The sequence below is a fragment of the Chelmon rostratus genome, chromosome 19, assembly GCF_017976325.1.
Source record: "Chelmon rostratus isolate fCheRos1 chromosome 19, fCheRos1.pri, whole genome shotgun sequence".
NCBI classification, from domain to species: domain Eukaryota; kingdom Metazoa; phylum Chordata; class Actinopteri; order Chaetodontiformes; family Chaetodontidae; genus Chelmon; species Chelmon rostratus.
Window position 1 is genome coordinate 23,560,761 of NC_055676.1, and position 16,703 is coordinate 23,577,463.

The 16,703-nt window shown below is 47.5% G+C and overlaps 1 protein-coding gene across 1 annotated transcript in view; it reads right to left on the reverse strand.

Annotated features, from left to right (window-relative positions):
• The window catches only part of gfra2b (GDNF family receptor alpha 2b), a 92,427-nt gene that overhangs the window by 31,325 nt on the left and 44,399 nt on the right, over positions 1-16,703 (reverse strand). Inside the window, exons 5-6 of the mRNA XM_041960724.1 lie at positions 11,071-11,270; positions 9,068-9,255 (exon numbers count right to left, since the gene is read on the reverse strand). Coding sequence (XP_041816658.1) covers positions 9,068-9,255; positions 11,071-11,270 — 388 coding nt within the window. The remainder of the gene's footprint in view (positions 1-9,067; positions 9,256-11,070; positions 11,271-16,703) is intronic.

The following is a 16,703-nucleotide window of genomic DNA, read 5'->3' on the forward strand; positions in this document are numbered from 1 at the left end:
TTCAGCTCCTCATGCCTCAGTGCACGGCGTGCGTGTTTGCATACATACCACTGTCATTAGTGGAAGCGTTCTCAGTTTGATGGGGGTCATAAGGAACCCGATACACATAAATCTTCACATCCACCAGATGTGTCCTGATGGAAACCTCCGACAAGTCTATTAGAAGTCAGGCTGTGTGTTCTCTGTCTGACCCTGTCGGAGGTCAGGAAGGGTCAGTTCACACAAATCTCACATGTGTACATTTCTCCTGGAGTGGGTGGATTGCAGTGGTGTGCACGGGGGGGGGGGCAGGGGGGCCCAAATGTTGAAAAACGCGTACTAAAGTGCCCTCTTGGACACCAAAACGCATGCTAAAGTGCCCCCTGGGAGCCAAAATGCGCGCTTAAGTGCCCTCTTGGACGCCAAAAGGCGTGCTAAAGTGATGTCCTTTTCGCCCCTGCCCTTCAAAAAGTCTGTGCACGCCACTGGTGGATTGGTATGATGTTTGACTGGTATCTAAAACCTGAGCACATAAAACTGAACCTGCAGGACCAGGTATCTCTGGAGGTTTACTGGAGAACGAACCCTGAACATCTGTTGAAACCACGACACAGGAAACGCTCCTGCGCCACCTCACAGGGATTAGCGACGTGAATAAAATGAAAATACATTTAATAAACTCACACGATTCTTTACTTCTCTCTTAGACACTTAAAGTATCAATCTGGAGATATTTTATACTTATCAACATGTTCAGACTCAAACCAGCAGTGAATGCTAACTGCTAACTGCTAACAGTTCTGTGTATCACAGGCTGATGGATTTTCTTCCTCTGAGCTCCATTAAACTCCATCAATGAGCCTCACTATTACTCTGACTGAAATGTTTCTTCATCACCATGAACACACACACTGTTGTTTATTCTGACTCACACACACACTCACTACATCACCAAGTGTGGTGTGGATTCATCCGCCGCTGAAAATAGTCCCCAACAGACGCTCTATTTCCTACAGTGAGCAGCTGTTTGAGGAAATGACTGAACCTTTTTTTAACAAAACTAAAAAAGTCCCACTAAATGTTTAGAATATTCACTTTAGTTTAGCTTGTTAGCATGCTAACACAGGCTATTTGGGACTAAACACAAGAAAATATAAGAATTGGTTGAAGAATATGACATTAATTAGCTGTGGGGTTATTTCAGTCTGGACTGTAGGCAGATTTTAAACTGAAATTTAACATCAATTTTAAAGCAATTTCTAGAAAATCAGCCAAAGAAAATGATGCTTCCACAGCTCGGATACATGATGTGATGTGTGAGTGTTCATGCTCAGGCGTGTTTCAGTGCAGGTCGAAGCACATGAATGAACATAGAAAGAAAATCCTTTCATGTTAACAGAAAGTCTCAAGACTTCACTTTTCAACTTTCGATTTTCAGCACGAAACTTTAGTCACTGCTCGTGAAGTCCAGACAGGAAGTTTTACAGGAGGAGGTGAAATTATTCAAATGTTACTGGAGCATCCCTGTGATTTTAATACCACCCGCATCAGTCAAACCAGTATTTTTTTTTACAGATTGCATGCAGCAAACTTTCTTTCATCTTTTACATCCTGTCAGATTTCCAGTGAAACTAACCTCAGGCAATAAGCCCCATAGGAATTCAAATTCTTGGTAGTTTTTATTAACTTTGCAGTATAGACGAGCTCAAAAACTCTGCTGCTGCTACGTCAGTCAACTTTCCATTTCAGCACATAAACAGTTTACATTGACAACCTTCATCAAGCAGGGCTCTGGATTCAGAAGCAGTTTCTCACCTCCAGCCAGCGACCATCGGAACAGCTGTCGAATATTAGCAGCAGTCGCTAGCATGCTAATATGACGTCAGTGAGTTGGCTGAAAACCTGACTCCCTTTCAAACAAGAACGTATGCAAATGTAAAATATGCAGATCAGTGGCGTGCACAGACTTTTTGAAGGGCAGGGGCGGAAAGGAAAAAAAGGGCACATATAGCGTGTTCTTCGCCACTGAAGAGGGCACTTTAGCGCGCGTTTTGGCGTCCAAGAGGGCACTTTAGAGCACGTTTTGGCTCCCAGGGGACACTTTAGTAAGCGTTTTTCAAAAACTGGGCCACGAGGGGGGGCGGTCGCCCCTCTGCCCCCCCCCTGTGCACGCCACTGATGCAGATGATGGTGACATGACGTGATATCGTGCTAACAGACTGCGGCTAAAGCTCATAGGGCGTCATCCTCACCAGAAGACGTGGAGGTAATGATGCTGATCTCACGCCATTTTATTATTTCTAACGTAACCTCCTCCAGCCTCATATAATAACGTATTTAGCTAATGGTACGCTAACTCTTGGCTTTGGAAGCCGAAGAAGAAGTCTCGTATACGAGCTACTGTAAGCTAGCTACCTGGGCATGCTAACGCTAGCAGCTTACATTAGAGCAGAGGAGCAGGAGGGTGTCTCCGTGACAACAGCTCCACGAATGCCACCTGAGCATGTGGAGACACACGACACACCTGCCGAACAATACTTTACTTTCGCGAGTTTCTGACTGACGAGTGAAACCAGGCAGTGAACCGGACGTTTGCAGTTAGCCGATAACTTGCTCATCACATCTCCTCCTCATAGGTCTCTGACAGTCTGACTCATGGCGGCAGCGAGTGGTTTTAAATCCTGGATAACTGCACTGAAGGTCTCTGAGTTGGATCGCACACAGTCTGTTAATGCTGCACATTTACCAGCTCGGCTCAGAGACACAATCTCATTAGCGGCTGTTTTCACACCTGCGTTAGTAGCAGTTTGTTCTCCCTTTGAATCGTCAGTGCAAACAGCAGATTGACCTTTTGCACAGTGAACATGATGAAACATGACCTGCTCTCTTGTTCTGCTGCTGCAGCTGCAGGTTTAGAAACCAGGACACGGTGTCAGTTCAGAACACGGAGGAGGCTCATAGAGCATCTGGATTAGTTTAAAGCTTTTTTTGTTTGTTTTTGCAGCAAAACTTAAAAACATGATTGAAAAATCCCTGCGAAGGTTGTTATTGTTACGTATATTCAAAGAATCTACTGCCACGCTAGCAGCTCTGTGAGGCTGTAAATGCTAGCACCAGCATGCTAACATGCTTACGATGACAATGCTAAGATGCTGTAATATAATGTGAAAAGTGGTTGAAAAGTGTTTGGCATGCAGCAGTGGCGTGCACAGACTTTTTGAAGGGCACTTTAACACGCGTTTTGGCGTCCAAGAGGGCACTTTAGCGCGCGTTTTGGCTCCCAAGAGGGCACTTTAACACGCATTTTGGCTCCCAGGGGGCGCTTTAGAGAGCGTTTTTGGCGTCCAAGAGGGCACTTTAGAGTGCGTTATGGTGTTCAAGAGGCCACTTTAACTCGCGTTTTGGCTCCCAGGGGGCGCTTTAGAGCGCATTTTGGTGTCCAAGAGGGCACTTTAGCGCATGTTTTGGCTCCCAGGGGGCACTTTAGCACACGTTTTGGAGTCTAAGAGGGCACTTTAACGCGCGTTTTTCAAAAACTGGGCCCCGAGGGCGGGGGGTCGCCCCCCCTGCCCCCCCCCCGCACGACACTGGCATGCAGCATCTGTTTCACCTCATTGTGTTGCAGCAAGCAGTGACTGCTCACTACTGCACCCAGAGGCCGGAGGGCCTTACTGGGTCTCGTGTGTGTCCAACAGTTGAAAACATACGTTGACGAGTGAAGCAAAGATGAGATTTAGGTTTTATCAGTGTTATTGTTCGTTTAACTGGAGAAGAGGTTTTCAGGATGAAGACTGACGGCTTGGTTTGGTGAATATTCGCTCCCGCTTCAGTTAAAGAGCAGCAGCATCTGCTTCACGAGACTTTCCACTGGGAACCATCTGAGAGCGTCTACCATGAGACGCCCCAGCCTGAATGCAGACTGCTTCACATTCATAACAACGCTCGTGATCATACCTGTGATACCGACTGACTAACTCGACATCCGGCCTCCTGTGCTGGTTTGATTACAACTAACTATTGTTCACATCACATCTTAATTCTGGTGTCGGACGACATCTCAGACACGCTGTTATACACAACTATTCAATTTGTTCTCAACCCACTAACAAGTAAACAGACTGAGATAATTGTGGGTCAAACACAAAATCAGCCTCTCTCACACGCTGCGTAACACTAAATTACTTTCAGTAATTTATGAGCAACAATGTTCGTTCCAGCAGAGCTCGAAGCGGGAGCAGTTATCAATCAGCAGCCGAGGAAACGTCTCTCTGATAATTAATGGACAGCGGCAGAAATGCATCTAAAGTAATCAGCAACACTTTCTCCTGTTGCATCCTGCAGCTGCATCCAGTTCCAGCTTGTCCAGGTCTACCTGAGCAGGTCACCTCTACCTGAAGCTGTGCCCTCTGCAGCACGGACAACTTCATGCTTCTTTCTTAGTCATTCTGGCGTTGTGACACGTCTTCACATTGAAGCGACTGAAAACGACGTGAACATTACATCATTGTATCAGCAGCAGCAGTGGCGTGCACAGAGGGGGGGCAGGGGGGGCGACCGCTCCCCCCATGGCCCAATTGTTGAAAAACGTGTGCCACCTGGGAGCCAAAACACACGCTAAAGTGCCCTCTTGGACACCAAAACGCGTGCTAAAGTGCCCTCTTGGGCACCAAAACGTGTGCTAAAGTGCCCTCTTGGACACCAAAATGCGTGCTAAAGTGCCCTCTTGGGCACCAAAACGCATGCTAAAGTGCCCTCTTGGACGCCAAAACACGTGCTAAAGTGCCCTCTTGGACGCCAAAACACGTGCTAAAGTGCCCTCTTTGACGCCAAAACGCGTGCTCAAGTGAAGTCCTTTTCGCCCCTGCCCTTCAAAAAGTCTGTGCACGCCACTGAGCAGCAGTACCTGTGCAGGTGTAGCAGACCTTCAGCGAGGTGGTTAAAGATGGTTAAAGTAAGTTAATTCCATCACATACGTGACGTAAGTTATGTCCGTTGGCCCTCAAAGGATTTGGTTTCACACAAAACAAACTGGTTCTACTGGTGCTTTTAATAATGGTCCCAGTAAGGACACGTACATTAGAAACTGCTGAATTCTAATAAACTGACTTAATAATCACCGATAACCTTGTTGATGGGGACCCGATAACTGATTGATTGAATAGTTAAAGAGAGGAGTGGGAACCGTGGGACCTGAGTATTGTCTGCAGGTCTTCCTCCGAGCTGCACACAGCCCTGTGAAACGACTGCGCTGCATTCAGTGTTTGCTGAGTTCTTCTGTTAATATGGACGTTCAGCGTCGAGGCTTCAGCCTTGTTGTCGTACAGCAGCTCACACTTAAAGCCCCCCCCCCCCACCCGCGGAGTCTCATGTAAACAAGCATTCGTAACAGATGCTGCATCCTCGAGCTCTGACGACTGTGGTGAATGTTTTTCCTTCCTCAGAAAACATTTCCACTCCTCTTCCTCACCTTTTACCCGCGGCAAGTCTTTTATCACACGAATTACTTCGCATTTATTCACTGTGTGAACAAAAGAAACTAAATATTTGAATAAAAGTTAATAAATGAAACTTTAGGATTTGTTGCTTTTAAAAGCAGAAACAGCTCTGAGGTCAGCCGAAGAAGTTAAACAACAGAAGATGCAGAACGCTGATTAAAACTTTCCTCCTCTGAGTCTGCTGGACTTGAACTGGACTTGAACTGGACTTGAACTGGACTCTCTAATCCTCTTCTAGCTTTGCTGTTTGCTGGTGTGAACGTCCTCCGATCAGCTCAGGTGAACGTCTCTTCTGAGCTTCTCATTGGAGATGACCTGTGAATTAAAGGTGTGACTTCGCCTTCATCTCTCATTTGAAATGCGACGAAATCGACTTTTTTATTTTTAAATAAAACCCTCTCAGAGCTCTCTGTAGGTTTCTCATGAATTACTTGTGGCAACGACCACATTTAATTACTCTTTCTGTCAGTCAGCGCGGTCCCCGAGCAGCCGCTTCCTCCTGCCCGCTCACATCCTCAGTGGGAGATGAGACCCCCGCCGAGGCTGTCGGGACCCAAAGGACCTGCGGGATCCCCGTGATTATGCAGCTCTCTGGCCTCCATCTGAGGGTAATGGCAGCTAAAATGAAAAGTCTGCTTTACATTCCTTTTCACAGGCGGTCGAACGTGATCCGCGCCGCATGCGTGAAGCTGGAGGCGGGATGTAAGCCGTGTGGGTGTCCGGGGGAATCTGGGCCAGAGCTCGTTAGGACTGACGGGTTTGTTTGTGGTGGTCTGGAGGCTGTTCTGTGTGAAGGAACACTGAAACATCACACGAAGAACAAACAACACCAGCAAATCACAGACAAGGTGTGTGTGTGTGTGTGTGTGCGTGTGTGTGTGTGTGTGTGTGTGTGTGTGTGTGCCCTCTGATGAGACAGGGAGGGACAAACTGGGGTCCACAGATTTCAGACTCAGTTTGGGAACAGAAACCAGAAAACCTGCCTGAACGGGCTGTTAGCATGCTGATGTTAGCATGTAGCCTCTCAGAGCTGCTAGCACGCGTGTAAATGTGGGTGTAAAGCAGAGGAAACGTGAACCAGCTGCTCACAGTCTTCTTCTGTTGGGGGGGGGGGAGCTTTTTTCAGCCTCGACTCGGCCTGAAAACCGTCTGCAGTCGATGTCGTGAATTATACAAGCAGGTTAAAAATTAAATGTACAAATCTGTGATGGAAAAAATCTGGATGAGAATCAGATTTTAAAAATGAAAAACTGGACCGTTAGTTGTTTTTTGGAGGGCTTTCAGCTGCTCTGGTGCATAACGAGCAGCTCGTTTTCTTCTTCTCTCTTTGACTTCCTGAGCTGTTGTTTACTGCGAGCCTCCGACAGCTGCTGCTGCTGTGGGGATTATTAATAATAAACCATAATGAATAAAATAAAGAGGATGATAATAAATGTTGAGCTTCTTTGACAGATCTGGTCAGAATGTGTGAGAGCTGAAAATGCTGAGCTGTACATGTACTACGTGTACGACGTGTACTACGTGTACTACGTGTACCATGTGTATTTGTACACAGGGCCTTCAGGGGCTTCACACCACTAACCCTCCCCTCAGTGTCTGCAGCCTGAACCAGAGGAGGCTCGCCGTTTGAGCTCGACACGCCGGACGACAGAGAACAAATACAGAAAACACACACACACACACACACACACACACACACACGGCTTTACTGTTCGTTCACCTTCACCCTAAACGAGCCCGACACACCTCGAGCTTTCCAAACCACCTCTTCTAATTTAAATCTCAGATATTAACCTGCCGAGTGCAGCTATTACTGACAGATAGCTGCTATTAGCATAACACACCTCACTCTCACACGTTGCATTGTGGGTAATGTAGGTGCTCAGGAAGGAAGAAGACGATTGTAATCCCTTAAACTGAAAAAGTGATCTCGCTGCTCAATGCTGGTCTGACTGATGGAAATGAAAATGAGACTCTGGAGGAAGAGGAGACCTGGATGTGTTTTACCGGCTTTAACATCGCCGTGGAGACGCCTGCTGACGTTACATTAAGTCTGGACGACGCGTCAAGTTAGCTTGATAATAACATCAATGTCAAATCTCCCCGTTCGGTTCTGCGTGAGTCCGGGTCCCGGCTGTCAGATGGGGTCCGGCTCCGGTCTGGGTGGTGCAGCCACGCATCCACATGCCGATGAAGATCTGAGGTGAGAGGGGGAAGGGACTCGTTCATATTTAGCTCTGTAACTGCTGAAGGTGCTCGCGATGGCAACGGATGAAAGTACTGCAAGTGTGCAGCAGAATAGCGACCTGTTAGCTTTAGCTGCAGTCTGTTAGCACGATATCACATCATGTCACCATCATCTGCATATTTTACATTTACATACGTTATTGTTTGAAAGGGAGTCAGCTTTTCAGCCAACTCGCTGACATCATATTAGCATGCTAGCTACTGCTGCTAATATTCGATAGCTGATGGTCGCTGGCTGGAGGTGAGAAACTGCTTCTTAATCCAGCGATCCGACCTGCTGCTGTTTCCATGCGTTTCCTGCTCGGTCGTCTTCCGCAGGGCGAGAAACATCCAGAATCCAGAAACAACAATAATTATCACCTGCGTTCTTTTCCTAACGAATCAGGAATCATGTCGGTTAAATGTCGGACGGCGGTCAGAGAGTCCCGTCTATAATATCAGATGTTCTTCGGATGTGTTCATCAGTGAGCTCTACAGGTGCTCCCAGGTGGAGTCTTTATGCTAAGCTAAGCTAACAGCTGCTGGATGTAGCTTCATATTTACCACTAATTTCTCCTTGAAATCAGAAAGATCAGAATAATTAGTGTAATGTGATGTGGCCTCAGATAGCAGCAACAAACTAAGTTAGCTTAGCATTAGCTAACTGATGTTGTAATGTGGCTCCTGTTCCGCCTCCTTTAAATAAAAAGGTGAAGTACTGATGAGCCTCAGAGCTTTTCGTCGCTTCAGCAGGATCAAGTATCTTGTTATGCTGCTATATGCTATCCCTCACTTTATGTTAGCCACAGTTTCTTAGCAGAAGGTGTGACGGTCTGTGTTCCCACATTATTTCTGACAGGTGAAGCTCTCGCACAGCTCAGCTGCAGCAGCCCGGCACGCTGACAGTCCTGCACCTGTGCTGCTCGTCACCTGTCAGGACCTGGACCCCTTCATTCCTGAGGTTCCAGGTGTTCTTCAGCCTCTTCGCTGCCTGCAGAAACCCTCATCTGATCCCACCCCCCTGTGCTTTTCCAAGCGCCGCTCCTTTCTCAAGGGCACCTCGACTGCACTCACCGAGGGAGGGGGATGAGTGCTCGCTCACTTCCCCACTTCAAGCTTCTCTAACCTTTAAAGCCAGCAGTTATCAATCAAACGTGCAATTTAGGCCCAAGAGCGAGCTGCACTTCTTCCCAATTAAACCCTCCAGCAGCTGATTTCACTGATTAGTTCCCCCCCCCCCCCCCGTTTGATAATAATCAGTGAAACGAGCCGCATCAAGCTGAGAACTCCTCCAGAGCTGCGTGCGAATGCATCAACCGGCAGGTCACGATCGCACCCGATCGGCCAGCGGCAGCCACGCGTCTTACCTGCAGAGAGCGTCGGAGCGGCAGGTGCGTCTGAGCTCCAGGCAGGTGGGTTTGTGCCTCTCCTGGTGGGAGCAGGAAGGAACGATGGTGCGGCGGCGGCGTTCGGCGCACGCCTGATCCGGGCACGAGCAGAACAGCAGCGGGTAGCTCAGCTCCCACGAGACGCGCTCGAAGAACTGACGCAGGGCCTGCGAGACAGACGGCGTGCACACAGTCAGTCCTCATGTCTCACACTCCTTTAAATGTCTCCACAGTTAAGCTAAATGGGGGGGGGGGGTTGTGTGCAATTGATCCTAAATTAAGGTAGGATGCAAATTAGCGACAACAGGCGTTAATGCTGCATTCAAGCATTCATGTAGCTAATTTGCATAAAAATACTTTTTTTTTAAATTCATAAATGTGCATCATAAAAGCTACAAAATTGGCTCACAACCGTTACATTGTAGCAACAATTAGAACAGGGGTTCTCTCACTTTGACCGGTCCGACGAGAAACCAGTGCTTGCTAAAGGTTCCCAGGTGTGTGTTGAATATGCACAAACCGCAACTCGGCTGCGATGTGGATTAAAGCGGTTTGATGCGAATTCGCCACAATTGGCATTAAAGGATAACTTTGGTTTTTTACAACCTGGACCTTATTTCTAGCATTAAATACGACCATTTACTCCCCCAGACAACTTTGGTGGCATTTGGAGTCGTTTTGAAGAAATTAGCCCCAGAGGAGCGGCGCGTATATCCGTATAATGCGAGTACTCGAGGCATCCATGCGCAGCCTCTATAAACGCATAATCTGCAGAAACTCGTTCATATTCCAATATTTTGTTATGATATGCTGCTGCTATTCCCCTCTGAGCCCGTGGTGGCATGTTATCAACATCCGGCGTCTCTAGACAACTACCTCTGACGTGGATGATGTCATTACCGAACGCTGCGCGCTGCGAGCAGCCGGCCACAACACGGCTGACTCTGCGGCGGTCGGCTACGAATACGCAATAACGAACCACAGCTGTGCCAAACTACAGCTAAACTAGCCGACCGCCGGCTCAGAGGGGAATAGCACCAGCATATCAGAACAAAATATTGGAATATGAACGAGTTTCTGCAGATTATGCGTTATATAGAGGCTGCGCATGGATGCCCCGAGTACTCGCATTATACGGATATACGCGCCGCTCCTCTGGGGCTAATTTCTTCAAAACGACTCCAAATGCCACCAAAGTTGTCTGGGGGAGTAAATGGTCGTATTTAATGCTACAAATAAGGTCCAGGTTGTAAAAAACCAAAGTTATCCTATATGTTTGTCCTGTGAGAACCTCGTATCTCAGAAAAACAGCCTGTTTTCAGCTCTGTGACGATGAATTTTCAGCTGATCCGAGAGGCTTTTTATTTATTTAGCTGAAGAAGACATGAAGGAAAACCTCATCCTTCAGTTTATCACGAACATCTGGAGATACATGCTTTTCACTGGGCGGGGAGGAATCTGAAGAGTAACTAAAGCTGTCAGACAAATGTAATGGAGTAGAAGTATAAAGATACATAAAATGGAAATACTTGGATTTGGTGATGGTGAATTTTGTGTCTTTTTCATTTTTAATGAAGCACTTTGTGATTTCTTTCTTTCTTCGAGCTGCATTTCTTGTATGCAAAGGTGCTGCACAAATAAATTATTTATGACTATTATTATTTATTCAAATTGTCTTGATTGCATTGGATTACAGAGCTAATATTTGCACCGAGGATGAAGAAGTGAGCTGCAGACGTTTGGAAGCTGGACAGATTTCTGACGATGATTCTGTTTCCTCAGCTGACTTTTTTCTTCTTCACACTTATTTGATTTATTTAATCTCGTTACAGCAGCGATCTTGCCAGAGGAGGAAAACACGTGTTTCCAAATTTATCAACATTTCCTCACATCGAATCTTCACTCTCGTGTCAAAGATGAGCTCTGGAGTACTTTTAAAACCAGTTCGGTGCAGAAACACGTAAATACGACCGTGCACCCACCTTCTGACATCTTTTCCGACTGCACGGCTCCTGATTGGCCAGAGAGGGCTGCGGGGGCGTGGCCTTGCTGCAGATAGAGTTGTAGGCCGATCGCAGACGTTTACACGTCTCGTTGAGGTTACAGGCCTTGGCTGCGTCCAGACAGGGGTTACAGGGTTTCCCTGCTTCAGAGCAGGGGCTCGTCTTCGACAGGGACGAATCTGAACAAAGAGAAGAAGAAGAAGACTGAGCTGAGCGTCCCGGACAGAAAACACCACACTGCTGCCCTCTAATAAATAAAGTCTTCCTCAGTTTAATGGAATCTGAGCGAACAGACTGAAGAATATTTACAGAAACGAGCAGAGTCTGATAATAACTGGGGGGGGGGGGGGGGGGGGGGGGGGGGACAGTCCTGGACGCTCTGCAGCCGCCGAGCAGCTGCCTGCAGTTTTTAACTCATCCATTTTTTACAAGCTCCAGTTGTTGGTGAACACAAAGAGACGCACGACGGCCATTAAGAGACCAGAAGACCAACAAAGAGACAGGTAAGGACTGCAGTCACAAAGGGACAACAAAGAGACTTAAAGAGACGTAAAGAGACATAAAGGGACAACAAAGAGACTTAAAGGGACAACAAAGAGACTTAGAGGGACAACAAAGAGACATAAAGGGACAACCAAGAGACTTAGAGGGACAACAAAGAGACTTAGAGGGACAACAAAGAGACTTAGAGGGACAACAAAGAGGCGCAAAGGGACAACAAAGAGACATAAAGGGACAACCAAGAGACGTAAAGAGACTTCAGACGCTTCCACATCTGGTCTGAGCTTAGATGAGAGATCATTCTGTGGCCTCACAGGTGTGGGGGGCGATTTACAGGTGCTGCCTTCGCTGTCTGCTTCGTTAACAGTCCTGCTCCTCGTTAGAGGGGCAGGTCACGTCAGTTGTTACATGTGGAACACAGTTATGACCTCATGATGACCTCACATTATGTCAATATGTTAAAGCATGAAGCAGGATGTGACCTCACTATTGTTAAATATATGTCACCAACGATAGCATGGAGTGGCTGAGAGGAGACCCTGCCAGACTAGCTGATCCTGAGTCAGTGAAGCTGTCTGTAACATCTGAAGTGGAGCTTAACTGGGCCGTAATAAACCGACAGAGAGCAGATGAAAGTGTGGGACAGATCTCTGCTCATTGGCTAAAATACCTCACAGGGACAGAGGGTCACTTCCTGTGACGTGGAGGTGTGTGAAGGATTAACGTCTCAAACGTCTCTATGTCTCTAGAAACTGAAGAATGATTGTTTATTAGTCAGAGTTATTGATCTGACTGTGACCTCTCATCCACAGAGAAGATGTCTCACTCTGCTGGAGCTACAGAAACCGTTTCTGAGTGGAGCTTCTTCCCTCACAGATGATCTTTGTTTTCTTCTCACTGAATAAACGCTACCAGCTGATCATCGTTCACCTTTGTTCACTGATCGCCATCCATGCTGCTAACGTGGTAAACATTAAAGCCTGTTAGCATCGTCATCGTGTTAGCATGCTGATGTTAGCATTTAGCTCAAAGCGCAGCCGTGTGACAGTGCAGCCTCACAGAGCTGCTAGCAGTGAACGAAACGAGTGAAGAGCGGCAGCCGTGATGAACGTTCAGCAGCGGATACGCTGACCCATCCTTTACACCCGGAGGGGGGGCGTGAACATTTGAAGCGACGCACCATTCAGTCGTGCACAAACTCAAACAACATGTCACATGACACATCCGCAGCCTGTATCAGCAACTTTAAAGCACATCATGTTTGAGTTGTGGTCTGAAGCCATTATACGCACGGACTCATAATCAGACCTGAATCTGCGTATTAACCGTAACACAGTCTGTCTGTGAAGAGGAGGGGGTCTGACACGCGTTTAAATCAGCATGATGAAGAGGGATGATGTGAACCGAAGTGGATCTGTAGGCTCCTCTCCTCCTACAATCAAACTGATGTGAGAAGGTTTCTCAGTCCAGCAGACAGCAGACTCGAACTGCAACAGACCGTTTGTCAAAGCAGCCGCAGCAGGAACTAATGATGAAGAGGAGGGGCGGCGCCGGGGCCAGGCTGGAGGTCATGTGACCCCCGAGCAGTTCATCGTAGTCTGTAATGAAGCAGCTAAGCGACGAGTGAGCCGAGCGAAGCCTCAATGTGGATCTTTGTGTGAGTTTGTTTCACTGATGAACTGCAGAGGAACATCAGTCTGTCCTGGTTTGAGGGGGTCCTGCAGCCCCCTCACCCCCCCCCCGACCACCTGCATCCAAACCTGTATTCACGTTGTTTGTTGTTATTACGATCCCATCATTTGGTAATGAAGTAACATTACTATTTTCTATAATATCATATTGTCCCTGCGGTTTCCACATGAGACGACGTCCACAGCCTTCACAGATCCAGACACAGGCTACAGAGAGGAAGAGGGTCTCTGCTGGGGGGGTCCTGCAGACAGATCACATGTGATGTGAACGTCACGTCATGGTGTCAATCATCACAACACATCCAATTACACATGTCTAATGGAAGAGACAAGTGTAACCTCGACCTATGGAAAAGCTGCCGTGATGACATTTGAGGAGTCAAAGCTGCATTATTACATCTGCACCCTGGAGAGAAATGTCTTCTGTCGGGGGGGGGGGGGCAGAGACATTAAAGGATTCCTGGTCAGAGAAAGCTCAGAATGGAACCTGGAGTTACTGTGCGTCAGTTGATTTTATGTAATTTGATTAACTGTAAATTTGTTCTGAACGTGCGCCGCTGAAGCACAACGTGAAGAACGAGAGTCCGGGATTATGTTTGTTTTACGGTTCTCTTCTGGCTGTTCCTGCTGTCGTATTCTATCTCTGACTGTTCTCCACGGCAACAGCTGCTTCCTCCTCGACCGTCTCTACTCTTTAATCAGCTCACAGTGAAATCTGAGTCAAACTGTCTCCATTAACAGTCTGCTGGGTTAGCTGCTAGCTGCTCCTGCTAGCTGCTCCTGCTAGCAGCTCCTGTTAGCAGCTCCTGCTAGCAGCTCCTGTTAGCAACTCCTGTTAGCAGCTCCTGTTAGCAGCTCCTTTTAGCAGCTCCTGCTAGCAGCTCCTGTTAGCTGCTCCTGTTAGCAACTCCTGTTAGCAGCTCCTGCTAGCTGCTCCTGTAAGCAGCTCCTGTTAGCTGCTCCTGTTAGCAGCTCCTGCTAGCTGCTCCTGTTAGCAGCTCCTGTTAGCAGCTCCTGTTAGCGGCTCCTTTTAGCAGTGAGTTCCTGGCTGTTCAGACAAACATCACATCAGACATGGGGGGGGGGGGGCAGACACAGAGAGAGAGAGGCAGAGTGAGGTGACAGAGAGGCCACCGCTGTGAGCTGTCATCACCTCCGTCTGTCATGTCAGATATTTTTAAATTTGAAAATGGCCACAATTAACGTGTGTGTGTGTGTGTGTGTGTGTGTGTGTGCGTGCGGGCATCATGGTGTTTGTTTGCAGTATCAGTGTGTTCACTTCGAGCTTCACACCATGTCGCTTCCCCTGCAGATAACCTCGGTGCCTGTCTGACTGAATGCAAACACTGACAACACACACACACACACACACACACACACAGTCTGTCTGTGTACATCATATGACTGAGTTTATCAGACGGGACATACTGTAGTGCTTTGGAGTATTTTATTATCACTGACAAAGTCTCCTCTGGTGGAACAGATTTTTCTTCAACTTCAAACATCTACTGGCAGCTTGACACACACACACACACACACACACACACACACACACACACACACACACACACTCACACACACCCCTGGCGACTGAATGGAAGACTGGCCGACACGTCCAGCCTCGTGAAGACGTTCGTTACAGACGAGTCTTCATCATCGCTGTCAGTTCAACAAGCTTTTCAAACCTGCCGTCATCAGCTCGACGCTACCTGACAAAGCGCCGACTCCAACGGTGCCAGTAGAGGGCGCACTATTAGTGATGGTGTCCACTTCAGCGTGCGGCCTTCTGCTGCTGACATGATTCAACGGCATCATGTGACCATGTGTGACAGGTGTGTGATGAGTCAGGTGTGTCTTCGATTCCATGAACTAACCACAGAGCTCAGCTGTCCTGCTGTTATTACAGACAGTGAACTAACCACTGACGCTCAGCTGTCCTGTTGTCATTACAGACAGTGAACTACCCACAGACGCTCAGCTGTCCTGTTGTTATTACAGACAGTGAACTAACCACTGACGCTCAGTTGTCCTGTTGTTATTACAGACAGTGAACTAACCACAGAGCTCAGCTGTCCTGTTGTTATTACAGACAGTGAACTAACCACAGAGCTCAGCTGTCCTGTTGTTATTACAGACAGTGAACTAACCACAGACGTGGTGTGTCTTCGATTCTTCGTTCACGCTCCCGGATGGATTAGTTTTTGTTATTGTGGTCTTTGCTCACCCTGAATGTTGCACATGAACGTCTCAGTCTGTCTCCATGGCGGCGTTGGACGTGGACAGGTGAGTCTTCTCACATCGTGTCATGTTTTACACATAATGCTGAGTGTGCATGTGTTCACTGCCTCTGCTGGGACGCCTGACTGTGATCAGCTGCGACCAACCGTCTCCAGGCGACACATAATGAGTCGAATAGAGTCCACCTGTGTGCAATTTAATCTCAATATAAATACACCTGTTCCCTGAAGGCCTCAGGCTTTGTTAGAGAATGTTACCAAAGCCTGCTGTAAGGGTCCAGTTCCATCATTTCTATTCATAAAGGTCTCCTACAGAAGCTGCCTCACATTTAAAACCAGAGCTGATCTCAGGCCTGTTTGACACCATAATGAACATTCACACCTCAGAGCTGGAATGAACGACAGGGGAGCTGAGCACTTGAACGTGTCGTCCCACTGGCTGATTTTAAAGGGATGCTTGAGTTGAGATCTTGACCTCGGTGAGATTTCCCGATTAAATAAAGGTTGTTTGAATGAAGATTCAACAAACTTTCAGGCTTCTGACGTAAAAAGTCAAAAAGCCAAAGTAAGAACGGGCTCGTTTTCTTCTCCTCCACGTCCAAACAGAGCAGACTTTGAAGTCGACAGAGAGGAGAGCGAGGATTTAACTGCGTCCGTCCACAAAGCTAAATGAAGGAGTTTGTACCGCTGAGGCTCATGAAGAACTTGTTATGCAGAGCATTTGACGATGCGTTCAGAGGCGGATGGGAAACAAGCGCTTCACGCTCATAAATAAATTCTCCAGCCACTTCAGTGTTTCCTGCCTTCATGCAGTCACTTAAATGAGCATGCATGGTCTCCGAGGAGCAGCGCACACCTCCTCACACCTCATCTTATTGATTGTGTGAACTGAAACACACCCGGCTTAATGCTCTGAGCAGTTCTGCAGAGTTACAGTGTGAGGCAGGTCTTAATGACTGCAGATTAAAGACCTCGCAGCAGCTCCAGCTGTTCTCGCCCGTGCGGGTTAACGCGAGTACATCAGGCTCAGATCGCATTTTGTTTAATGTTCCTGCCTCCTGTTGAAACCTGACATGAAATACTTCATTAACAGAAATAAATCAAGACATCCAAACACATTATTCAACAAAGCTGAGCCACAAGCTAATATCCACACTGAGTTACCAGATGTTTGAATATAAAA